Source organism: Psittacula echo (assembly GCF_963264785.1).
Source record: "Psittacula echo genome assembly, chromosome: 24".
Lineage (NCBI taxonomy): Eukaryota > Metazoa > Chordata > Aves > Psittaciformes > Psittacidae > Psittacula > Psittacula echo.
The window spans coordinates 4722693-4747638 of record NC_137759.1 but is presented as its reverse complement, the minus strand read 5'-3'; the positions used below and the strand labels follow the sequence as shown (position 1 = coordinate 4747638).

The 24946-nt window shown below is 53.2% G+C and overlaps 1 protein-coding gene across 4 annotated transcripts in view; it reads right to left on the bottom strand.

The window, feature by feature from the left end:
• Nucleotides 1-869: 869 nt before the first annotated feature.
• The window catches only part of JSRP1 (junctional sarcoplasmic reticulum protein 1), a 29244-nt gene continuing 5167 nt past the window's right edge, over nucleotides 870-24946 (bottom strand). For 2 of the 4 annotated variants that reach the window (XM_080634105.1, XM_080634107.1), the window contains exons 3-8: nucleotides 3728-3774; nucleotides 3207-3312; nucleotides 2663-2815; nucleotides 2514-2579; nucleotides 2223-2356; nucleotides 870-2091 (exon numbers count right to left, since the gene is read on the bottom strand). In XM_080634105.1, coding sequence (XP_080490231.1) covers nucleotides 1507-2091; nucleotides 2223-2356; nucleotides 2514-2579; nucleotides 2663-2815; nucleotides 3207-3288 — 1020 coding nt within the window. In that variant the 5' untranslated portion in view covers nucleotides 3289-3312; nucleotides 3728-3774 and the 3' untranslated portion in view covers nucleotides 870-1506. Of the gene's footprint in view, nucleotides 2092-2222; nucleotides 2357-2513; nucleotides 2580-2662; nucleotides 2816-3206; nucleotides 3355-3727; nucleotides 3775-22087; nucleotides 24564-24946 lie in introns of those variants that run through there. The other 2 variants (XM_080634106.1, XR_013958474.1) reach the window with 2 other exon arrangements.

Genomic DNA, 24946 nt, shown 5'->3' with positions numbered 1-24946 from the left:
GGTTGTGTGTTCAGCTGTGGCTGTGCTGGTCCCTGAGGGCTGCTCCTGCATGCCCTGTGCCTGCTCCTGATGCTGGGGATGCCCCAGCTGCCATGCTGCAGCGTGGCTCTGACTCCATCGTGGGGTTTGGGCTGGATGCAGGTCATCAGGGGAGGGCAAAGCTTGGCAGAGACAGCCAGGATTATGCTTATTTACCCCTTGCCTTGTGTTCCTGTAGCAGCTGGACAAGGGCAGTTGTTGTTTGCCCAAAGCCCCCCTCACTTTGCAGCATCCTCTGGCCCATCACTAAGCCCTCACTGCCCACACAGCTCCACCTGCGAAAGCAGAACAAGAGGCAAAATCCCCTCACAGGGACCAGCCTTTACCTGGGACTCATCCCCATGTGCCCTGCGGCCATGGGGAGGTGCTGGCAGAGACCCGGGGCTCTGCATCGCCCTGCGCTGACCCTGTTCTGGGGTGAGGGAGGGAGCGATCCCGTTACTCCTCCTGCCTGCTCACACCATTAATGGGAGCAGGCACAAGCGGCTGCCAAAGCACCTGCTCCACGTCCCCGCCAGCATCAGCACCGAGAGCCCGGCTGCTCCCAGATCATCTTCCCAGCTCAGCCTGGGCAGGGCTGTCCAAGGCTCCAAACCCTCCAGTGCTGCAACCGGCCCCATCCTGCAGCCCATCCCGAGTTAGCCCCGAGCCCCTGTACATTGGGGATGGGGTCACAGAAAACACACAGACACAACCAGCAACAAGAGCTTTTCTTGTTTGAGTTTTTCTTTTTTTAAACACCACACCTTATTAAAAATGAAAAGAGTTTATTTGAACCTGCACTGATTTAGCACACACTAAATCCTGCCGTGGGCTGGGGCTGTGAACGTCTCCTGTAGTTGCTACAGCGCTGCGTGATATTGCACTTGTGTTTCGTTCCTAAAAGCGACTCTGTGAAGGCAAGGCCTGAAGGGATCCCCGGCGATGGGCTCTCCAGCCCTGGTTTCTATCAGCAAAGCTTCGTGCCACCCTGCAGCAATGGCACCGGGGCCCGGTGAGGTGATTGCTCCTCTGGCACCTCTCTGAGGATGGCTCCCTTCACCCGGAATGTAATTTCTCTCTCGGTTTGCTTTGAATAAAACCATTCACTAAGAGCCACACAGCCTGGAGACAAACTGGGATCCCTGTGCCCATGGTGCTGTCTCGATGCCTCGGGACCACGAGGGAAAATGGGCTGCAAGAGAGATTTTGGGTGGGGATGGAGAAGTTGCACCAAGGCCGGGGGGGAGAAGCTCCTTCCCCCGGTCCTTTCAGGTTGCCTTTGTGCATCTAATCCAGGGGGGCCCAAAGTCCCCAGGAGGCTGGAGCCAGGCTCCCGGGATGCTCTGTTGCTGCTGGGCGATCCTGGACCTGCTGCCCATGCCCAGGGTGTCTCTGGGTGCACTGCAGGGGGTGCAGTGCCAGGGGCAGTGCTGGGGTTGGATCCCACTGGATTCAGCATCACCGAGCCCCTTGGTCGCCCCGGCCTCAGTCGTGCCTCTTGCCCTCCCTGGGCCGGGCTGGGCCATCCTCCCAGGGCTTCCTGCCCTTCTGCTGTCGCCAGTCCCGCTTTGGGCTCTCCCGGCCATCATCGGCTCGGCCGGGACGTCCCTTCCACCCCTCCCTCCTGGGCTCGTCCCGCTCCCGCCTGCTCTCCCTGCCCTCCCGGCCCCGCTTCTTCTGGGGCTGCTGCTCCGGTTCCCGATGGGTCCGGGGGGCTCTGCTGGGCTTGTCCCCCTGCGCCCGGTCCTTGGCTCGTGCCTCCCTCCGGCTGCTCCGCTCCGCCTGGGCAGCACGGGCCTCCCGGGCCTTCTCCTTCTTCTCCAGCTTCTTCTCCCGGCTCTTCTTCACCTCTGTCACAGCTGGTGTCACCTCAGGGACAACCGTGGGCTCTTCTGTGGGATCTTCATCCTCATCCTCATCCTTATGCTCATCCTCATCCTTATGCTCATCCTCTTCCTTATGCTCATCCTCTTCCTTATGCTCATCGTCCTCCTTATGCTCATCGTCCTCCTCGTCCTCATCCTCTGGTACCGAGCGGCCAAACCACTTCTTGAAGATCCAGGGCTCTGCCTGGGGTGGAACAGAGGGGATCAGGCACTGGTGAAGCAGCCCAAGGAACAGGAACCCCATGGGGACGAGATGATCTCTCCCCTTCCTGAGAGGTGTCTAAAGATGCTCACCCCCCCAACCCAGACCCGTACCAGGTTGCTGTCAGCATCACTGTCATCATCACTGTCATCGTCACCATCATCATCCTCCAACATGCTGCTCTCCGGCTGGACAGGTTTAGCAGTCACCACTTCCTGGACCTCTTCTTCCTTGGTGGTGACCACGTCTGTGAGGGCAGGGGGACAGACCACCATCAGCAGGGGATGGGACTGTTCAGGTGTCATGTTCCAGACATGGGGTCCCAAGGCCACCCCACCCTGGGACACGGCCCCATCTCAGGCTGGATGCAGCGGATCAGGGCAGCACGGAGCATCCGAACTCACCGTGAAGGGGAGGAGGTGGTGGCGGGTCCTGCCTGCCGCGGCTGACTGCCTCCCTGGAGCATGGAGCTGGAAGAGAGGAGGGGAGAGGAGGCAGGAGGTGGCAGCAGGGTCCGACCACCGCGTCCCCCTCCATCCAGCCCCCGGCTCACCTTGGAGCACCTGGAAGGTGACGCTGAGCAGGGCAACGATGGAGGCCACGAGGATGCACTTGTTGAGGGTGAGCCCTTCCCAGAGGAGCGGCTCCTCTGCGGGGTCCAGGCTGGGGGGCTCCACCTTCCTCTGCACCGGGAGGCTCTTGGGGACTGGGGACCACAAGGAAAAGCAGAGTTACTGGGAGAGCTGGGAAGCAGCAAAGGGCTCTGAGCTGTGCGACGGGAAGGGCTCTCAACCTGCTCCTGCATAGCCCATCCACGGCAGGGGCAGGAGCTGCGGAGACCAGCACAGGAAGGTGTTTGCACTGCAGAGATGGGGAAAAAAGGGTCATGGGGGCTGAATCCACAGTGTTTGGGCCCTGGCAGTGTCACAGCATCGTGGGGCTCAAGTGGGAATACCTCTGCCATGCTCCTGGCTCTGCTGCTCCCCCCCCCCAGCAGCAGATTTGGGCAGGGCAGAGAGGAAGAGGAGTTGATACCACTGGGGCCATGGGGCCAGGCTGACCATTTGGGGCAGAGAAGGGCTTTCCTGCACACTTACCTGGAGGGCTGGCAGCGCTGCCTTTGGCTCCCACCTTCTCTGCCCGCTTCTTGTCCACGGCGAGCGGCGCTGGCTCGGGCATGCTCAGCTCAGGCTCGTCCAGATCCTGCTCAGAGACACCAAGCCAGGTCCTTGCCTCCTCTAGCCCCTGCGGGGAGGGGTGTGAGCGTGGCTGGGGGTGCCAGAGCATCACAAGGCCCCACGGAGAAAGCAAGCAGCATGGTCAGGTGGGATGGGGGACATGGCGCATGTCTGTGCCGGGAGAACAGGGAGCGCACGACGTGCTGGGGTCTGTGTTTGGTGCTGCTTGGGGATGGGGGCTTTGGTGGCCAGGCTGGCTGCTGGCTGGTGTCATCAGTGCCATAAGGGAGAGCTGCCACCGGCACGGATCAGTGCAAGTGACAACTGAAGGATGCAGCCTTCGGTGACACCAGGATGTGCGCTGCAGAGCCCTCCTGGATGGCGCTGTGGGACAGTCCCCCCCCCCACCAGCCCCCAGCCCCAGGACACTGCGCACTTACATGGGCTCTGCTGCTCTCCCCGTCACTGCTCACCAGCGCGTCAGCATCTGTTAAAGACAAGCACAACGTGGCTCAATAGGAGGTGGGTTTGGGGAGGTGGCAATGGCCAGGGGCTGGGGGTGTGTGGTCTTCCTGCTGCCACCCTGCAGAGCGGGGACATCCTGGCCGTGGTCAGACAGGACACCCGTGGAGAGAGGTTTCAGAAGACAGGCAAAAAGCCCCTTGGCCATCGCGGCAGCAGCTGGCGTGGTCGGGGTGTAAGGGGAGCACTGGGCAGGTCTGAGGCTGCTGAGCCCAAAACGTCACCGGCCTGGATATCCCAAGGGAGCCAAAGGGGGTGCTGACAGCCCCTGCCAAGGTGCACAGCGGGGACAAGCATCCCTCAAAAGACACCCTCAAAACACGTGGCTGGAGGCAGCTCAGGCTATAGCCTAGGGAGCAGGACAAGCTCCAGGTACCATGGAGTAACCAGACCTCAAAGAAGACCTCAGGTCACCCACGAAGCTCAGGGATGGCTCTTGGGGCTCTTCCTAAATGGGAGAGAAAACCAGAGCATCCCCAGGACACTGCAGGGGTTCGATGCAATGAAGGGCTGGGAACGTGCTGGGCTCCTCGGGCTCTTCTCTGCCCCTGGGTCTGGGCTGAGCTGTGGGGTGAGGATGCACCAACAAGGTCCCAGCACCAAGGGGCCTCAGTCCTCGGCATCTCTGAGCACAGCCCTCTCTGTGCTGGGATCTGGCTGCCGTATCCTTGTGAGTCCTCACCAGAAGGAGGAAGTTTTTGTCCCACTTTGAGCCACATTCAGTCTATTTTCACCCAGTGGAAGAATGAACGTGGAGAAAAGACACCAGTTCCCAAGATGAAATCTAAGACACAGTATTGGAAGCAGAACAAAGGAATAAGAGGAAACTTCTCGGCTGGGGAACCGTGGTCTGAAAGGTCTTTGCCTTCAAGAGGAAATGAAAAACCAAAGCCTTTGGTTTTGCTTTAGTGATAGTGAGCCTGGTCCTTTGCTGTGTTGGCTTGGAGGGCTCCCAGCCCTGATGAAAGCACAAAGACAGAGAACTTTTCCTTAAAGAGCTTTCTCCCCCAGGCGCTTGATGTGTTTTTGGTGTGCACAGCAATTCACAAAGATGAATGCAAGGAAGATGAAGGAGGGCACAAGCCTCTGTGCTCTTCACCCTGGCTACTGCCGACATCCCTGCAGGGTCAGCACCACGCAGGTGCCCCTTGATGCCCATTGTTGCCCCAAGAGTTGATGGTGCCACAAAGAGCCACCTCTGCCAGGCTGAGCCCCCCATTTGGCACCTCCTGGCCACTGCCTTGCGGTGAGGACAAGGTACCTTTGCTCCTGTCCTTCCTTGGCTGCCTCCGAGTGCTCCCCGCCTGCCCAGGCAGCTCATCGGTGGCCTCAGGGCATCCCAAGTCTTTCTCCTCACCGGGACCTGCTGCCATGTCACTAAACCAAGAGGGATAAAACAAGTGGGCAGCAGCCCCAGTGCTGGGTGGCAGCGTCCCACAGCACGCAGCATCCCACCACATCCTTGTGCTCTGGTCCCTGACCCTCATCGGAGCTCAGCTCCCATCATGGGGTGCTGGGATGGTGCCTCCATCCCTAGGGCATCACCTGCATGGAGGAGCCCAAACCACCTCGAGCCCCAGGCACATTCAGAAGCTTTGCTGCGATGGCTGCAGGGCTCTGTGACAGTGACAGCCACGTTGTGCCCGGGCAGGCAGACATCCACCCCCTGTGCCAAGCACCCCACGGGCATTAACTCAGCCCCAGAGCTGACCCGCTCCGTGCCTGGGTCTGTCCCTCTCCTGTTGGGAGATGGGGGTCCATGCCCTGGCAGGAGATGGATGCATTTTGGGGCTCTATGGCCCACATGGGATCCTCGTCCCCAGCCAGCATCTCACCTACAGGAACAGGCTTCCTATTGGACCAGTTCCAGCACACAGCCACTGCCTTTGCCAAGCAGAGCAGGGAATGCCACTGATGCCAGGGACATTTTGCCCATGGCAGGGCTGGTCACTGACAGCCCCAGAGCCCAGCTCCAGCCCTTGGCTCACACTGACATCCCAGACAACAGCTCGACCCATCCATCCCTTCCCTGGCTCTTCCTGTGCTCCCTCTCCCCCGGACACATGCTCCACATGCGAGATCCTCTCTTAAATGCCTGAAACTGCAGGTACTCAACATATAACGAGCTCTGCGCTGCTGTCACCGGGACCGATCCTGTACAAGCTCCTGAGGGTGCTTCAAGCGCTGACTCACATCAAAGAAACTTCCAAAAATAGTCCCCTCTCGCGCCCTGCTCTCCCTGTGCACCCAGGAATGGCAGCACCGGGACAAGCCCCAGGGCCCTGGATCCGCTGCGCTGAGCGCTTCCTCATGGGCTGTGCCCACGGGCTGCCCCATGTCCCACCAGAAGGGTTAAAAGGCACCAAAAGTCCTACCTGGGGCTGGCCACCAGCGCTGCTCTGCCTCCAACCCCGGCTGGCCCCGGCTCTCTGGGGTAATATACAGCAACAGCTGCCCAACGGTGCCGGAGCAAAATAGCACCCAATCACCGGGAGCCCGAGCACCCACCCTGCTGCAGCCCCACAAAAGGCAGTTGAGCCCCAAGCACCGAGAGCAGGGGCTGCTTAGTGAGGCTGGAGGGGGATGCGGCTCTCAAGGGCATCCGGGGCATGGCTTGTCCCTCTGTGAGCCCTCCTGGAGAGCACAAAGAAGGGAGAAGGGGCCGTTTGCTCCCCATCCTGGGTTAGAGACATGGGTGCTGGGGATGCAGAGGCTGAGCAGAAACCTGCCTGGCACGGTTAAGAAGGTGCAGCTGAGGAGGAGCAATCCCCTGGGAGGAGCAGTGCTGGTGAAAACCACCTTTTGCCAGTGGGTTTTTGCTCTCCGATCCCTCCGATTTCCCTGTGCTATCTGTTCCTACAGCCAAGTCTCCAGGAGTCCCACAGCCACAGGTACCTCTTGGGGATGCAGGGAAGGATGTGGTCCTCACTGCAGCTTCCCTCTCATGGGAGGTGGTGAGGAGGTGAAGCATCTGTCTTTTGGGGAGCTGAAAAGGACCATTCGGTGCAAGACTACCCAGATGGTCCTTACCTGTACCAGCCTGGCACATCTTGGAGGCATCCTGCTTTGAGGACATCACTCTTATGGAGAGCCACTTCTGAAAGGCTTCAGGTTTAAAAAACCCTGAATTTGTGACATTTCATGTCTGCAGGATTGCCATTTTCATTCAGCAGAGGTGCAAAAGGTCTTTGATGGCAAGATCTAAAGGAGCAATAAACTGGGCACTGGCATCCCTGAGGGGATGCAGCCTTTTTCCAGGGCTCTGGACAGCCAGTGGGACTGTGTCATGGTCCTGCTTTAGGACCATGCAGCAAATGAACTTGGGAGCAGTTGTCTGCTTTCCAGGGCAGGGATTTCCCCGCTTTGGCAAAGGCAGGACCCAGCACGCCATGAACCCTGCTGCAGTGTAAATAACGTGCTGAAGGAGCTGGATGCAGATGGAAGGAGGGATGGAGCTGCAAACATGGCCCCCACACCATGCCAGGGCTGCGGACACACACGCCAAAGGGAGTTTTCCCAGTTTCATTCCCACTCCAGTAAGGTCAGGGTTGTTAACTGGCAAGGCAGGCTTGCTTTAGAGCGACATAATGAAAACAGAAGATCATTAACAGGACAAATAAAACCCCCTTCTTCTCCCAGTTAATCATGTTTCCCATGAGCTTGCAGGCTCTTAAGCTTTCTCCTGCCTCCTGCGGGTGAGCTGATCCTTCCAGGAAAGAACCTGGGTTTGAATGGAAAACATCTGCATGCACAGGGCTCAGGGAAAAAGTCCTCTCCCTTGGTCCCTTCATGGGGCCACAGGACAGGCAGAGCTCCTCACCCTTTCCAGGACCTTTCAATACACAGTTCCTGCAGCGGGGAAGGGCCAGAAGTCTTTTTGCCTCCACATGTTTAACTCTGAGCAGCCTCCCACCAAGCTGCAAAGCCTCCATCGGCTGATTTATCCCAGGCGGATGGAGGAAAGAGATTCCCAGAGGCAAATTCTTTCCTAATTCCTTCAACCCCCTCCCAAATCCCGGCTTCTCCCTTGCCCTGGGACTGATAAAAGCGTCTCTGGGATGGGGTTGGCTCAGAGAGGGGGAAACACGATCCGCTGTGAGACCAGGAGGGGAGAAAGCTGCTGGTGACGGATGGAGGCTCGGCTGCACATGGGCTGTGCTCTGTGTCCAGGCTAAATATTGACTCTCTGGCTTTGGCTTGATAACATGAATCTCTCTTTCCTGACTTCCCAGGCTGTCAGCTCGCCTTGGATTCACAGGGATGTATCTGTCCACAGGGCACCGGGCACCCCAGAGGCTCTGCCATGGCTTCCTGGTTTGTGGTCCACACGGACGGAGCTGTGCTGCAGCATCCCCTCATCCCCTCGCTTCTATGGCAACGCTCATTTATCCTCCCACCAGGACATAATCTTCTTTCTCCCTGTCTTTAATAACTTGCAGTTAAAAGGCAATCATAAAGACATTAAATTAGTCACTGATTATTTTTGGCACAGGTTAGTTCTGGGGATGAATTTCCCTTTTCCCTGTGCAATTCCCAATCTCTCCAGAGTCCTTATTATTATGGCAGCCCCAGCTTGACTCCATCTCCTCCTGCCACAGGTACAGGGGGAGGCAAAAGCTTAAGCTGGTTGTGCAGGTGGGTTTCCCACTGTCCTGGCTCTCAGCTCAAACCCACCGGCTCCCTGGGCTGGCTGTGGGTCAGCCCCTTGGATTTCATCCCTGGCTCCACCAGACCTGCCCAGATTCCCAAAGCCTGGGAATCAAAACCACACTTCCAGGCCTTGAAGCTTTCATCTTCCAACCCCTCACATGGGCAGGTTTGGGCCCTTGATTTTAAAGATCTTGGATGTTGTCTGCAAAGCGCAGGTTCTCTGGGCAAAGCCTTTCTCTGTAGATCGGTCCCTGCTTCAACAAGAGCCCCATCACCTCCATGCTGGCAGCATCCCTTCACACTGCTGTGGTGGCACTGGGCACCAACTCATCCAGGGCTACACAGGTGAGCTCCCCCCTTTCCTGCTGCCACAACGTGCTGCCTGGCAGCACCAGCACCAAACAAATACTGGAGATGCACGTGGCGCTCAGGCCAGGCATTGCACGGGCTTGTTGTAGGTGCTTCATGTCTTGGAGCACTCCACCCTTCTCTTAGATGTGGTTGGAGGTTGCCACTGGGCTGAGATGAGATCGGAGAGGGGGAGCAGGGCTGGCGGCTGGATGAGAGGATCACAGAAACACCATTTCTCAGGGAAATGGGGTGAAAGAGCATCCAGATTCCTTGCAGGATCAAAACCTGAAAGGCACAAATGTCCCCATAGCAACCTGGCCACGTCCCAGCACTGACAACAATATTCTGCTGACCCAAATTTCCTCTTTCAGTTGGATCCAGCATACATCAGCCCTTCCCATCCTGAAGGGTTGTGCAATGGTTGTGTGTTGAAACACAGCTGCTACCTCCTTACCTCGAGGTAGCAGCCTATCAGCATCAACCAGAGATCATTTCCCCATGTGATTGCAAGAACCATAGAGCTTTACGGGTACGGGCATTACGAAGAAGTGATTGGGGAGTTACAGGAAGCGATGTCTTCTCTCTGCCAGCTGCGCTTCTCCTCTCAAATTAAGATCTATCATCACAGGAAACGTTAGATACATTGAGCTGAGCAATCTGCTTGTGGAGGTGCAGCTAATTGAAAGCCTGGAGCACTTGGAAGCTGGATGCTCCTGTGGCTTCACACCACCAGGCACTGCAGTGGGGTTGGGTAGAGCTGCCCATGTCAGAGGGGGTTGGAACTGGATGATCTCAAGGTGCTTTCCAACCCAAACAATCTCTGATGCTACGAAATAAGCTTCACAAAGAGCAGAAGAGGCAACAGAAAGGATGTGGGAAGCCCCTTCTGCCCTGTGTGTCCTTCCTTGCTGTGCCATCCGTATGTGAGCTAGGACGAGCACGGCACAGGGATGTGCTGCAGGCAGCGATCCCCCCATGGGGAAGGCTCCAGCACAGCCGCTGGGATCACACACGGATGAGTAACACCCGTAACCCACCGCAGAACCCCAGCACCTCGCTGAGTCGCTGGCAGCACTGATCCCTCTGTGATCTCTAGGTATTCAGAGCAGCTCTACATTAAAGCCAAAGCTGATCACACTTTAATCCACGTGCGACCTACATACTCGGAGTTACAAATCTCAGAGGTTTTCACTCCCTTTGCCTGGCAGAAGGAGCAGCATTCAGGTCAGTGGGAACAGAAGATGCTGGATCCCATTAAATGCTACTTTAAGTCTCGGCTGCTTTCCGTAATTGTTCCATGATCCGTTTTCTCACAGCCCTGCACTGCTTAGGGCTAATCATCGTCTTTGAAGTTTTACAGCTGTTGGTACCTCCGAGGAGGATCCAAGCACTTGACTGCGTTTGAACAGGGCATTTCAAGCGACCTGTCCTTGGAAGTGCCATCTGGGAGTGGGGAAATGTTGGCCCCTCAAAGGGCCACTGGTGGGGGTTGCTGCTCTATGAGTCTGAAACAGCCACATGAGGGGAAACTGAGGCAAAAGGAGCTTAAGAGGGAAGCGAAGCTTTGGGTAAGGGGTGCTGGAGCAGCCTGGGGATAATATCACAATGGTCACAATCTGCCCCTTTCCGTTTTTCCTGCAGGAGGGCAGCAGCTGCTTCATTAGTGCCTTTATCCTTCTTGCCTGAGACATTTTGTTGCAGGCCAGGAGGAATGCTGCTGGTGTAAATCCAAGGCAGCTTCTCTGAATCCATGGCGTTGTGCTAGATTGATGAGGAAATTACGGAGCTGTGGCTCTTTGACATCAAAAGGGGCTGTCTTTGGGACTGATGCTCATTCACAGCTCGCTGCCATCACCAGAAGAAAGCAAATGTCCTGGAAAAGCCAGGCTGCAATCACCAACCTGCCACGATCAATACAAGCTTAGGCAGAATTTCTGACTGAGTGACAGAGCAGAAGATTCAAGAAGGAGCCTTGAATGCGCAGGGGCTCCTGCCCACTTGGCTGGGGCAAGGTCTTTGAAGGGACTTGGACAAGTACCTCCACCTCCCGAGTTAGGCAATCATTCAGCCTGCAGCACTGCCCTGCTTTTCATGCTGTTTTCTCAGCCATACCACATGGGGATGTGAGCACTGAGGCTTGCCCTGACTCTTTTCCCTCCCAAAGAAACCAAACAACCTCCTTCTCCCCCCGGTTTCAGCAGCCCGTGCCATGTTTTGGGCCAGGACGGAGCCCTCCATGATCACACCTTGGATCGCAGCAGCGGAGTTTGGCACAGGCTGAATTAGTTCCCATGATCGTCTACGCCACCAGTCTGGTATTTCTTGGCAAAAAGGCACAAAGGAATGAAATGGGGCAGGTAGGTGCAGGGACACGCACGGGAAATGGCAGCGTGCCGATGTTTGCTTGCGTGCGCAGCCGGCGAGGACCGAGGCAGGAGCCTGCAGGCTCTGGTAGTAACAGCTATTTCAAGTGATGATGGAATTCCTAAAGAATGGCAACACTGGTGCGTGAGTGGGAAGAAGAGCAGGAGATGAGCGGCTCCACAGCCTTCTCCCAGCAGCAAGGTGCTCAGCGTCCCTGCAGCCAAGCTGTACCCTTGCATCTCTTGTCTAAGGGCTCCTCCAGTGACCGCTGAAGATGGTGTTACTTTGGTTGTACAGCCCAGCTAAAGGACCAGGGACTCGGATCCAGGTGTAGGCTCCATCCTGGGAAGAAACCCCAGGCACAGCAGCTGGCAGGGATTTGCCTTGTCCTTTCCCAGCTCTGGGGCAGGCATTTGACTTTGAAGCGCGGCTGCCCTCGAGTGGTGTCTCAGGGGCAGGAGTGAAGCTCATTAAAGGGATGCAAATGCCTGGGAGACAGCTCCAAGACAAATGTTTAAACATGACTACCCACAGCTTCACCAGTTCCCCTCCCTCCTCCTCGCCCCACATGTGCCCAGCCTGCCTCTCATTGGGAGGTAGGAAAGCAAAGCCAGCTGAGTCCTTCTGCTCTGGGGTTTTTTTGTTCCAGCGAAATGCAAACAACAGCCTGAAAGAATTTCTTCCTCAAGCCCCACGTTAGGCCCCAAATTAGCCATTCAAAACCACGAGGGTTTTCTTTCCATAGGAAATGCTGCAGGAGTCTCAGCACCAGCAGCCCCCATCTCCAAACACGATGTTTGCTATGCTCAGGCCTCTCTGCATCTCAGGAAGGAGCCAGATCTCATCACAACAGAGCACGGTGTCCAGGTCAGCCTCAGGACTCTGCAGTGATGCAGCTGATTCCATATTCTAGACATGAAGGGATTTTAACAGCAAAAGCAGGGAGAGCAGAAGACACCTTCAACTACTTCTGCCCCTTCACAGATGTGGGGTAGAAGAACCACCTCTGTCCCCATTGGCCTCTTGTAGTGCTGGACGGACTCCACACACTACTGGAAACCAGATAGAACACGCACCTTGAACAACCCACTGGTATTTTCCAACCCTACATATTGCAAGGGGGTGTTACAGAAAAAAGGAAGCAACCCCCCCCTTCCATGCCCACAGAAACAACCCCCATCTGGGGGACCAACCACCCCCTAAGTGCTCTATAGTCACCGCTGGGCTCTTCTCTCCTACAGTGACCAGGACCAGAGACAGAAGCAGGTGATGAGCAAGAGAATGAGGAAGAAGCCTGGAGAAACCAATCAGCCCATTTGGAGTGCTTTGCTCCTGTACTTGGAGGTGAATGATCTCATTGGAGAAGCATCAAAGGCACCAAAGCATCTCTGCAGGTGAATGAACGACAGAGCCAGGCTGAGAACCGCGGGACAAGCCGAGGCAGGTGGCGGCACAAGGTTTGGTTTGGAGCTCTGGGCTGCCTCGTGGGAACTTCTTTTAAAGTCAGGCTGGGGAGGAGCTTGGGTGAGTAATTGCTCCACGGCAGGTCCAAGAAGTGAATAATTTTCCAAGAATAAAGGTTAAAAGCCTACAGACTCCAATGAAAGGTGCTCTATAAATAGGACTAAGTAGGCAGAGCAGTGGGAATAACGGGCAAAAAAAAATGATATTGAAAAGGGATGGAAATGATCTGACACCCACGTTGGGATTGGACGTGTGTGGTTGTCCCTGCCAAGCAGAAGCTTTACATAAGCTAACATTGCAAAGAGCTTTGATTTGGTTTTGGTTTTTAAAGCAGCTTTTAGGCACCCCCCAGAGAACACATCTGAAGCCATCCCACCCCAGTGATACACACTTGACTTGTCCCCGGACCACAGCATCGTGCTGGTGTGTGGCACAAGGCATCAGGACAGCAGCTGAACTTTGGTGTTGCTCAGACCATCCCATGGGAGGACTTCTGCTGTGCCCAAGGAACTGGAGGAGCTTTCCTAGCAATTTCTGTCCTTTCTCCTCCCTCCCCACTATCCTTTATGTTCTCACTGGGGACAAGCAGGGTGCCCCGGGCAGGGTGTAGGAAGGAGAGATGGAGCCTTGCCGCTGACATGGGCATTGCATGGTGGAGTTCTGCCCGCCTGTGCAGATGTGTGGACCTGCATCTCCCTATTCCACTCAAACACTCAAAACATCCATCCTGGGGACACTGATCCTTCCTTCCAGTTTACCTTTTGCTTGTCAGTGCTCTCTATGGTTGCTAGTAAGAGGGGTGGGGTGCCAGACAGCATGATCACGAACACTCTGGTTCTTTAAAAAGCAATAACCTATTGCAATAAGAGGCATAAATGAATCACAGAGTCATTGAATGATTTGGATTGGAAGGGTTGTTAAAGCTCACCCAGTTCCAACCCCTGCCACGGGCAGGGACCCCTTCCACTGGAGCAGCTTGCTCCAAGCCCCTGTGTCCAACCTGGCTTTGAACACTGCCAGGGATGGGGCAGCCACAGCTTCTCTGGGCACCCTGTGCCAGCGCCTCAGCACCCTCACAGGGAAGAGCTTCTGCCTCAGAGCTCATCTCAGTCTCCCCTCGGGCAGGTTCAAGCCATTCCCCTTGGCCTGTCCCTACAGGCCCTTGTCCCAAGCCCCTCTCCAGGTTTCCTGCAGCCCCTTTAGGCACTGGAGCTGCTCTCAGGTCTCCCCTTCAGGAGCCTTCTCTTCTCCAGGCTGCCCCAGCCCAGCTCTCTCAGCCTGGCTCCAGAGCAGAGCTGCTCCAGCCCTCGCAGCAGCTCCATGGCCCCCTCTGGCCTTGTTCTAATGAGCTAACACTGCTCAGGGACCTTAGAGTCACTGTGGATGTAACTGTGCAAATGTCAGCTCAGGGTTTACGACAGCAAAAAGGCACCTTAGGGAGCTGCTGTGACTGGTGCAGAGTTGATGCTGGAAAATCCCATCCTGTGTTTGCAGGTATCCCCTGTGCACCCATATCTTGGCTGCTGACAGCAGCTCAGGCCACCTCTGAAAACACACAGGTATGTGAGATGAAGGGCTGGGTGTGGGAGCAAACAGTGCATACGGCAGAGCTTCCACAGGAGGAAAGATGGAAGAGAGGAAAATATCAGCTTGGAAGAGAGAGCTCCGGAGAGGGAGCAGTTACTTTCCAATTCACAAAGCACAAAAACTGGGGTCCCAGATGTTAACAAGCAAGCGACAGGTTGAAAATCAGCAAAGGTCCAGACACATAAGGGTGTCGTGGGCCTCACTGCCATGGGATGCAGTAGGAGACAAGTGAAGACATGCGTTGGGAAAGGGTTTCAAAACCTGCCTGGAGGAAGGGTCCATGCTGTCAGGCTCGAGAGCAGTGGTGCTGCCTGCTCAGCCTGGCTGCACTCGCTGACTTGCAGTTGCAGGGAAGATGCAAAGCCAGTAAAGTCAGATGATTTACAGGAGCTTTGCAATTGTGTCCAAGGTTAGAAGCGGGGCCCAGATCTGCACATCAAAACAGATTTCCCATTAATTACGATGGTAAGGCTTTTCATAAAAGCATGAGGATTCATGAGGAACCTGTAATGTTTAATTAAAGGGGAGAAACTGATCCTGCTGGGGAAAACTTCCAGATCTCATGCCAAGCTCATCATTGACTTAATTCACAGGACAGAAGCAGGCCAGAAAAAGGCGTAAGCAGTGAAGTCATGGAACTTTTGCCAGTTTGGGGTACAACGGCTGTGCAAAGGGTGATTTACAAATGAAATGAGATGAAGGTGGAGGTGTAGCAAGGAAACAGTGAGAGAACTCCCAGCAGTGCAGGACGGGAAGATCTAACCTATACTCTGCTCCAGCCGCCCTTCTTGCTACTGCCCTGGTTCCTGCCTCCTGGCATGAAGGTCACTGGTCTCATACAGTCCATTAGCTTAAATTACAAGTGTCCTTCAGGCTCCTAACCCGGGATGTCAAACTGTGAAGGCTGCCACGTCTGTGACATAGACACAACTTCTGGTCTAACTCCAGCGAAACTGATAGAATTACTTTGCATTGATACCAGTGGCACCCCCCTGCTCCCACCCGCTGCCAGGGAGCGTTTCTCCAGTTGCCCTGGAGGGGCTCTGCCTTCCTTGCCCTGTGCAAGCCTCTCGGTGTAACCATGCCCGTGGCGGGATGCAATGTGTGCCCAAAAAAGGATTCTTGGTATTATTCATATGGAAAAAATGCTGTGGGATCACTTCCCTTCATGTAACTGACTGGTCCCATGACCTCAGTTTCATGACTCCTGATTTCTGAGTGAAATCATTTCCAATACCGAGAAGGGAGAGGCTGCCGGGTTTGTGGGGAAGGCAGCAGGGAGGCGAGTGAGCAATTGCTTGCAAAAGAGACTGGCTTGGGAGCCACACCTAAGATGAGCTTGGCTCCAGCCCTGCCTCCCCACACCAGCTTTCCCATGCCTTCTTAGCAACCATGGGCAAACCCAGCGAGTTGGGACCCTGAGCAATATTTAGGAGCCACAGAAATCAGTTGCTGGGGATGCCTTTGGTGGGGTGTCCAAAGAACAGCTGAAGAAGAAAGAACCGAAAAAACAAAGAACCGAAGAAGGCTGCGAAGAGACCTGAGAGCAGCTCCAGTGCCTAAAGGGGCTGCAGGAAACCTGGAGAGGGGCTTGGGACAAGGGCCTGTAGGGACAGGAAAAGGGGAACGGCTTTAACCTGCCAGAGGGGAGACTGAGACGAGCTCTTAGGCAGAAGCTCTTCCCTGTGAGGGTGCTGAGGTGCTGGCCCAGGGTGCCCAGAGAAGCTGTGGCTGCCCCATCCTTGGCAGTGTTCAAGGCCAGGTTGGACACAGGGGCTTGGAGCAAGCTGCTCCAGTGGAAGGGGTCCCTGCCCGTGGCAGGGGTTGGAAATGGATGAGCCTTAAGGTTCCTTCCAATCCAAATCATTCCATGATTCTCTGAAAACCAGCCTGCCTCCTGTTCCTCCTCCTTTGGGAAAAAGGCTCCCACCATGTTTCAGAAAGACACCAGGTGCATAGGAGGGATTTCAAAGCAGAAGCAAACAGATTGAAAAGGCAAAAACATATGCAAAAAAGCCCAGCCCAAGACTCTTGGGTGCAAAAAGCGTTGCTGGTGCCAGGAATACCTATGCAAGGGGGATGTTTGAAGATAAGCACCAGCTCACACCACAGATGAGAGAAGATCAGCCTGTCAGGGCAGCCCTTTGCATTCCTGCAGTAGGATGGGGCTGAAGTGTACAGGCTGGAGATAATCATGCAGGAGGGTCTGGGGCAGAGACACAGGCTGAGCGAGGCCGAGCACCGAGCCTGGACCTGTTGTGAGCTCTGACCAGGAGCAATCCCTCCGCCTTGCAGTGTTGCAGCTTCTCTTTCTGTCAATAGAGGGAATGATATTTGCTGGGCACACGAAAAGGAATGTAATTAATTCACTAAGCTGGGTTGTAGAAAGTCCTAGGTGAGATTTCGGGAGAACTTTGCATTTTTGTCGCAAGGTTTAACCCTAAATCCACCATCTGCAACCACACAACAGTATCTTCCAGAGCTGTGTTCAGTTCAGCTTCCAAACAACAAGCTTTTCTGTTGTCTCAAGATATGATCCACTGATTTGCTACATCCCTCAACCAGAAATCCTCCTCGACACCCAGACTAGAATTTCCATGTATTTAGCTTAATTCCCTTTGCAATACATCATCCACGCTGCTGCCTTCCTCCTTTGGACAACCACCACTTGTGATTGGCAACAGCAGCAATTTCTTAGTTGACCTATAGCATCTGCTCCTATCTTCCCTGTTTTTCAGGGACAAATCCAGCACAGAGCCAGGTCCTGTGAAGGTTTCTGCCCTGAGCTTTCCCATCTCCATCCCCACAGTGTAGAGAACCGGAGGCAGCTGGTGGGGCTGGTGCATGCCTCACAGCACAGGGATCGGCTTGAGAAGGGAGCACGGGGGTAACGCAGAGCAGTGAGGCAAGGCAGGGTTTGCACAGGGAATTAAAACAGTGAGCCCAGGCAGCCCTGCCTGCCAGTGAAAGCCTTTTCTTACACCTGAGAACATTATCACAACAAAGAAAATACAATGAGAATGAGAGCAGGAGCGAACGAGGGAACCTGGGCAGCACTGGGAGTGGAGGGAGGGGGGAAATATAAAAAGAAGGAAATGAATCAAGGATATAAGTGAGCAAACAAGCCAGAAATTTGGGTTAAAAAAGGCAGGATCTAAAAAAGGCAAAGGAAGAAAAATGGAGCACCACGGCAAAGCAAATCCATGGGGAAAAGGCAGGAGGAGAGCACCTGGTCAGCCCCAGCAGACAAGAGCTGTGGAGGGGATGGATGGATGGATGGATGCATGCATGGATGGATGGATGGATGGACCCACAGAGCTCCTGGGGTGGGTTCACGGGATAACCACTGGCACCAGTGTTGCCCATGGCCAGTGTGTCACCCTGTGCCCAAGCATGTGCCCCATGTCCGTGCCCAGGGAAGTGCCCCTGCTGCAGCAGAGCTCATGTCCGATGGGTGCTCAGGGCTGGACCGCAGCCCTCATGGGCAGTGGGACCAGCACCCTCTGCCACAGCCACCTCTCCCATCTGCTTTTGCTTGTGCCAGATGGGAAGGGGAGGGAGGGAGGGATGGGGGTTGGGGCTGCATCGCTGGGATGTCAGGGATTCATTTCTATTCTTTTCCCAGTGACATGTAAATGGCTGGTCCCAAAACGCTTGCTGATTGCTGTGTGTTTTTCCCAATGACACAAAGGCGAGAGGCTTTTGGAATAAATCATTTAGAGGCAGGGGAAAAAATATATATATATACATATAAAGCAGCAGATCTGACCCCAAAGGCACATTCACCTCCTTTCTCCTCACCCTCCCCATAAGTGTGTTGTGGAGCTGCTCAAGTAAAAGGGGAGAGTGAGCAGGAGTAATTTTCCACGGACGCAGGGAACAATTGAGCCCCGCATGGTTTTCATCGTTAAAATGCTTCCCTCCAGCAGTTTATGTTCATCCCCACCAGACAAAGGCGATGTGCATGCAGAGACCAGTTTAGTCTTGCTCCACCCGCCGGTAGTGAGGAGCCGAGGTGCGGGGTGACAGGGAGGAGGGGTGGGGGATGAGATGCTAACGCCACGAGGTGGGACCCGCTCCAGCTCCTCTCCCTGCGCGGGCAGGGGATGGCTGAACCCGGCTCTGAGTCACCCTTACTCAGCCCCGGCACAGCCTCACCCCTGCCCAGGTACATGGGCTGGTTTGGGGAGGGAAGAGGGGCACAGAGAAAACAAGCTCGAGGGTTTAGGGGGAAGCACCCAATGCTGCTGGTGTGGCACCATCAGCTCTGCATGTGGACAGGAGATGGGGGAGAAAGAAGGCCATGCCGCTTTGCAGTGGTGCTTGCTTCAGCCTTGTGCTGCCAGCCTGGCTTCTCCTGGGATCCAGCCTCTCCACCGACACAGTGGCTCCAATCACTCTACAGACATGGGAGCACCTTCTCCATCCATCCATCCATCCATCCATCCATCCATCCATCCATCCATCCATCCTCTGTGCAAACACCAGTCAGCAGTGGGACTGCACCCTGCAAAAGAGCTGAGGATGGATGCTGGTACCATGCTCACGCTGAGAGGCTTCAGAGGAGAGCAAGGGGACATGAGCGTCTGCAGCACTGTCTCCCCGACAGCACAGGGCTGAACATGTCTGGAGGCATGAGACTGGGGAGTGAAGCCTGAGCCCTAAAGCAGAGCAGGATGATCCCCAAGTAAAGCAAAGCCTCACCATGACCCTTTCTCCTCTTTGTCCTCAATTCCCTTCGCATCCCCACTCCTTTCAGATGGAAGAACATCCTTCAGTCACTGGCAAGGAGCTCCCTGGCTCTGAGCATCACCTGCATCCCCCTTGGGAGGAAGGAGGACAGGGTCTGAGCCCCAGATGTCCTGTACTCTGGTGTCAAACCTACCCACAGCTATGAAAAGGATCTGCCCAAAATAAGAGCTCCAGGCTTTTGCAGCTACAAGAGCTTTTAAATAGTCATCTCTGGGACCTGCAGGAGAGCAGGGTGCAAGTTTGTGCCTGGCAGCTTTGCTGCTCTTGCATCTCAAGACACAGCATCATTTCTGAGCCCCTTTGGCACCTCTTCCCCGAGGGGTGCCTATCAAACCCACCATCCTCAGAAACCTGCTGCTTGCTGGGGGAGGCAGGGCTGAAGGGGCAATACCACCAGTCTTACGGGAACCATGTCAAGAGGACTCTAGCTCTGAGTGTGAAGAAAGACTTAAAGTGACCAGTTTTCACCCCTCCAAAAAAGTTTCTTAGTTCCTTACCAAAGATCAGCACATAGGAGCTAAACTCAGGCCCAGACTCCTGGTGGGAGATCTCTAAGCAGCATTTTTGTGGTGCAGAGTAAGGCTTTGCCAAACTCCTTCCACCTACGTACTACCGAGCCAGTGGTTCAGACCAGTGCTGGTTTGCAGTGCTTTGCCAGACCTCTGAAAAAGGCTTTCAACAGAACATCAAAACATAGACCCAAATGAATCACAGGATCCAGTCGTGATGCTCCAACAGCCCTTTTGTGAAGGCCCAAGCCCAAACCATCCTCATCGAATTACAACCCCCCAGGTAGATGTGCCAAGCTTTTTGCCCCCTGTTCTCCTTGAATGTGTGTGCTTCTTAAGCTCCTTTCCAATATCTACCAAATGCATTTATAAATATTTGGGTTTTACCTAAAAGGTGATGGCACTTACGTGGCCATGGAGAGATGCTTTACATATATAGCTTGTGTGGGAAAGATTTTGGATGGCTCCTTGACAAGAAGCATAACAAGGAGAAAGGCAGTTTCTACAGAAGATGATCTCAGGGAGCTTAGCCAAACAAAACAAAGGCCAGAAGGGGTAGGATTGCTACACATAAAAACACCCCAGAGAGAGCTGAGATGCCTATTTAAGCAGCAAGGACAATGCTGGCATGAAACCAACTGGGAAAAAAATCAGCTATGCGTAAATATAACTGGGATTAAAAAGGAGCTTCATAACTCTTAGAGCACTCAGCATGGGGGATGGCCTTGCAGGGGACACACTGGAAGCTGTGAGGGTGGAGCACTGTACCTTTACAAACTGAATCCTAGGAGCACGTGTGGACAGCAGGTCTGGATTTGACTCAGAAGGTCTCTCCCGGCCCTGTGCCTCCATCAGTAAAGACATCCTACCAGTCTCTGAAACTGGGAAGCTAAACCCAGCCCCAGCACTCAATGTGCCCACAGTGTCAAGAGCTCTTGAAATCTTCCTAGATGAAAAGTCAATCCAAGAAGATACATGAGCTGGCTTCTCTTAAATTGCGTGTGCCTTGAGACTGGTAACTTTTCAAAGAGCTATAATGAGCACGGATCTTGGAGAGCTACAACAATAGCTTATTTTCAAGGAAAATTAAGAACAGCTTGTTTTTTCTAATCTTACTGTTTCCTCCAAACAAATGTGTCACAGCTGTTATACCTGGAGGTCATGGAAAAAAGGTCTCATTGGAACTGCTGCGAGAAGTGTTTTGGCTGAAGAGCTTGATTGTGTCCTGCATGAATACAATGAGAGACTGAAGAGAAACTGTCATCTTGCCCACGGAGACAGAACGATGAATAGCAGTCATAAATTTAAGGGGGAAAAGCACAAATACTTTGGAGTAGCGAAGACAGAAGAGTATTGGAAGAGATTGTCCAGGCAAATGTTGACCTCTCTGTCACTGAAGGGTTAGGATTTTATGAACGGGTTAGAAACATCTGTCAGGAGTGATTCCTGAAAAGCTGATCCTTTTCTGGGGCAGCAACATGGGTTATATGGCCTTCTGCAATAGCAACTCATACTAGCTGTAATACAAAGGTCAGCACCAACATGAAGACGACAGAGACTTCTTGATGGCTTATGTTTAAGGCTGGACACAGAACTGCTGCTAGCTGTCAGCATGAACCTCTAAGTCTCCGCATGGAGACACCAGTCCTAAAGCAGTCCAGAATGTCCCAGGCCTGGCCTGTGGTCTCACAGCCTGAACTGGAACAGTAAAGGCTTAGTCAAGCCTTATATATTATTAACTTTATTTTCACTGCTTTACATGTGAGGCTCAGGAAAAGCTCGTTGTTAAAATGCAGAGTTTTAGAAGGCCTGGAGACACAGAGTGGTGATGCAGTTGACCAGAGTTTCAGTGCCATCACACTGGTGTTGCTGGACAAAGACCCAAGCTGCAGTGATGATGGTCAGAGGCCCAAGGTGGGGTTACATCAATCAGTGTCACCATGAGAATGAGGAAATTAAAAGGATACAGCTTTGTATAAATTCATATCTTGTGGCCACCTCCAAAACGGTTCATGGGGAAAAGTATCCAGTTACCACAAGCAAGCATTTTTCTGAACCTATTTAAAATCTTAAAACCACAATACATAAACCTAACAATAACAAATGGCAAGACATCAGGAATCCATTGAAAGAAAAGCCCAGTATAATAGAAAAGAGAATTTAACGTAACTATTGATGCCAAAGAATAATCTCCCATAAACATTTTTAAAGGCAAACAAGAGGATTATCAATGAGAGTTGAGACAGGATAAGGGCAGATAATTTAGGTTCAAAAGAACACATTTGGTATTTCAAAGGTACATTGAGGAGACTTTTAAAAGTGACCTACCCCCCCTAAATCTATTTTCCATAGGACTCAAGGTCAGAGGAGGTAGCCTGAAGGGAGCAGAGGCAAGAGACCCATCCCACCTCTGCCTCTGTACAGTCTGAGGCTGGTCCTTTATCCTGCCTCAGTTTCTCAATCCACAAGTGACACAAGCACTGTAAGTTACAGCCTCCAAAGGGAGCAGGAGGGCTGCAAGGCCTGAGAGGTGACCTTGGAAGCTTAAATATGTAAAACACAGCTCCTATTTTCCCTGTCTAGTGAATACAAGTGGTCACAGGTATGGTGTCGGATCTGCAGGCGCATTCTGGTCTCCGCAGGGACCACTTGCAATGTGCATGCTGGAGCCCATTCAGCTCGTGAGTTGATTTAGAACTCCAGAGCTGCTGTACTGTGCACATTGTTCTGACAGCTGTTAAGGACTGACCTGCTGACTCTCACTGCTTCCTGCCACATCCTGTTCCTTGAAGGACAGCTGATTACCTTTTCCTCCCTAATGAGTTCAATGAGTCTGAAGACAGGCTGAGGCTGCCCACTTGCATAGTGCATGATCTTTGGCTTCCTCCGCTGCCTGATCTCTGCTGGCAGTCAGAGATTGAAGATATGTCTGTGTGTGAAGCCAAACACGGAAACGTCACAGGGAACAAGGAACTGTGAGCTAAGAAATTAATGTGCTCTAGGACAAAAGTTCAAGGAAGCACCAGGAAGGCAGAGCACCACTGGAATCTGCATGGCAATTTGAAAGGACTTATCCACTAGATGATCTGAACTGGGAACATTCTGACCCAAGGAAGAGCAAACATTTATATGGGGAGCAGATGTCTGGAGGAACAAAATAGTAGTTAAAATACTCCTCCTCCCCCCCCCCCCCCCCCCAAATTTCAGAACTAGTTCTTAACTCCCGTCCAGCCAGTTTATTTCCTGTAATCACAACTGCTCCCTTTCTTTGCACACCTCTAAAGCAGGTTTCCAGATCATCACCTGAAGTACTTGGTGGAAGTCATTGTAAGCAGGAAATCAAACTAACTAGGTCATCAGTCCCACCCTCAACAGTAATTTCAAGGTTTCTTGCCCTCCTTACACTACCTCTTTATCCTCTAGCACCTCAGAAAATCTACTGGTCTTATTAAGAGTTATGAGCACACACTTAGCTCTGCGTGGAAGTGTGCCCTTGCGCTCCCCAAAGACTAGGCTGCCCTGCCTCTGCAGTGGGAAGCTCTGTGGGTCAAGTTTGGGTATCTGTGTGGGATTGCTGGGCTTACATACAGCAGGACATGTGAGAACCAACAGCTCCCCTAAAGCCTAGTTACTTTGACAACACTGGGACAGGCATTGAGATGCTCTTGGGAGCACAGCTGTGTAAGTGGTGCTGCTTTGCACTGGCTCACGCCTTTCCAGCAGGGTAAGCAATGAACCCTTCAAATCTCAGCTTCTTCTGGAGTTAATAACAAACAGGAGACAGGGTAAGTTAATGTGTACCTAAAGCAGCTTTAGGAAAACTGGAAAATTCTAGTAATGAAATAGAGCTGCCTTCATTTTAAAGCCTCCACTCCTAACTGTGTCGGCAGCTTGGTGGCTTATGTGACAGCAGTTTGCTGTCAATCCCTTCTAGATATCGTGATAGCACTGTTTGTCTTTAGATTTCGGCTTGTCACGTACAAAGCAAGCAGTGGGGAGATGCTAAGGCCTGCACAGCTCACGGGTCCTCTCCGATCCCAGGGCTTTTTCTGCCTGAAGAGGTGCAGTGGGTGAGCAGGTCAGAGTGGGTGTGCTGCAGTGGAAGCTTGTGCAGCCATTGCTCTACCTGCTGTGTGGGTTAAGGCTCCCCAGAGCTGTCAAGCTGCCACCTTTCACCAGCCTGAAATTAAAGAGTATTATTTAAGTAAACAACCTGAGCTGCAAAGCTGGTCTGATGGCCAGCTCCAGCTCCGCTCTCACTTGGAGGGATTGCTGATTATCTCAGTACACAGAGCCATGAGTAAATATTGGTTCAAACACAGATAACTCGTGGGCAAAAGCACAAGGCTGCATGCAGCTCAAATAAACAACCTGCAAAAGCAACGTCTGCCAGGCCTGGACCTCCCCATCTCTCTTGCACACCCTGAGGGCTGCCCTGGTTGTTAGCACAGCTCTGCATGAGCTCTGCCAGGGACTTTGCTAAGCACTGAATCCACAGGGATTATACTCAAAATAAAACAGCATGCAGCACAAACATACAGCTGGAAGAAACCCCACTTTGCCCATTCTGCTGGTCAGAGGCCATTGTCGGGCTTGTTCCCAGCTACAACAAAGAAGTGAACTGGTTCCCTTATTCCATAAAGGACGAGTGTGGGATACAACTTACCGCAGGCTAAATAACCTTCCTTGCCCTCGAGGCTTGTTCACTTTATTTATGGCAAAATATGCTTGTTAATGCTCTTATCACAGGAATGATCTAATCTGGGGTGGGGGGGGGAAGTCTCCTTTGAATATATCCATTTTAATGAGCTGCTGGGCGAAATGTTTAGGCAGGCAAAACTGACTCTGAACTCGTTTCTGACAGAGCAGATTCTGCACAGGTCTTAACGTTCATCCTGCTGACATCTGTTTGTTTTGATAACATTTCCAAACGAAATGCGGAGTTACAAAAGCTGAGCTGTACTGTGCACTTCCTCGTCCCTAAGGTTGACTGATCCAAGCACAATAGAAACTGGGGGAAAATAAGCCGTGCCGTCCAGCTGCCTTCCCGACATGGAGGCTGTGAAAGTGGCCCATCCTGCAAAGAAACATCGGATTGTGCTGAGCAATTCTGTGGGAGAAAAGGGAAGCTAAGCAAAAAAATATATAAATCTACCACACAAAGGCTCCAGCAAGCAAGGGAGGGAAAGGGGTCAGCAGAGAAAGAAAATGTTCAAGGAAGAACTCCAGAAAGCCGCTGCATGCCAAAATGCCAATCACAATGTGACCACAGAGGGGCTTGCTTTCTCAGCACCCCACTGCTCTCACCCAGTGTTCAATCTCCCTTTGATGGCACTGAACCCTTTGCAAGAGCCTCCATCAACTCTTGTCAGCTTGGGGAGGGAAGCAGAGGGAGAGGAGAGGATGGAGATGTGAGCTGCATCGGGCCCAACATACATGAAACAGAAAATGGACTGTGGA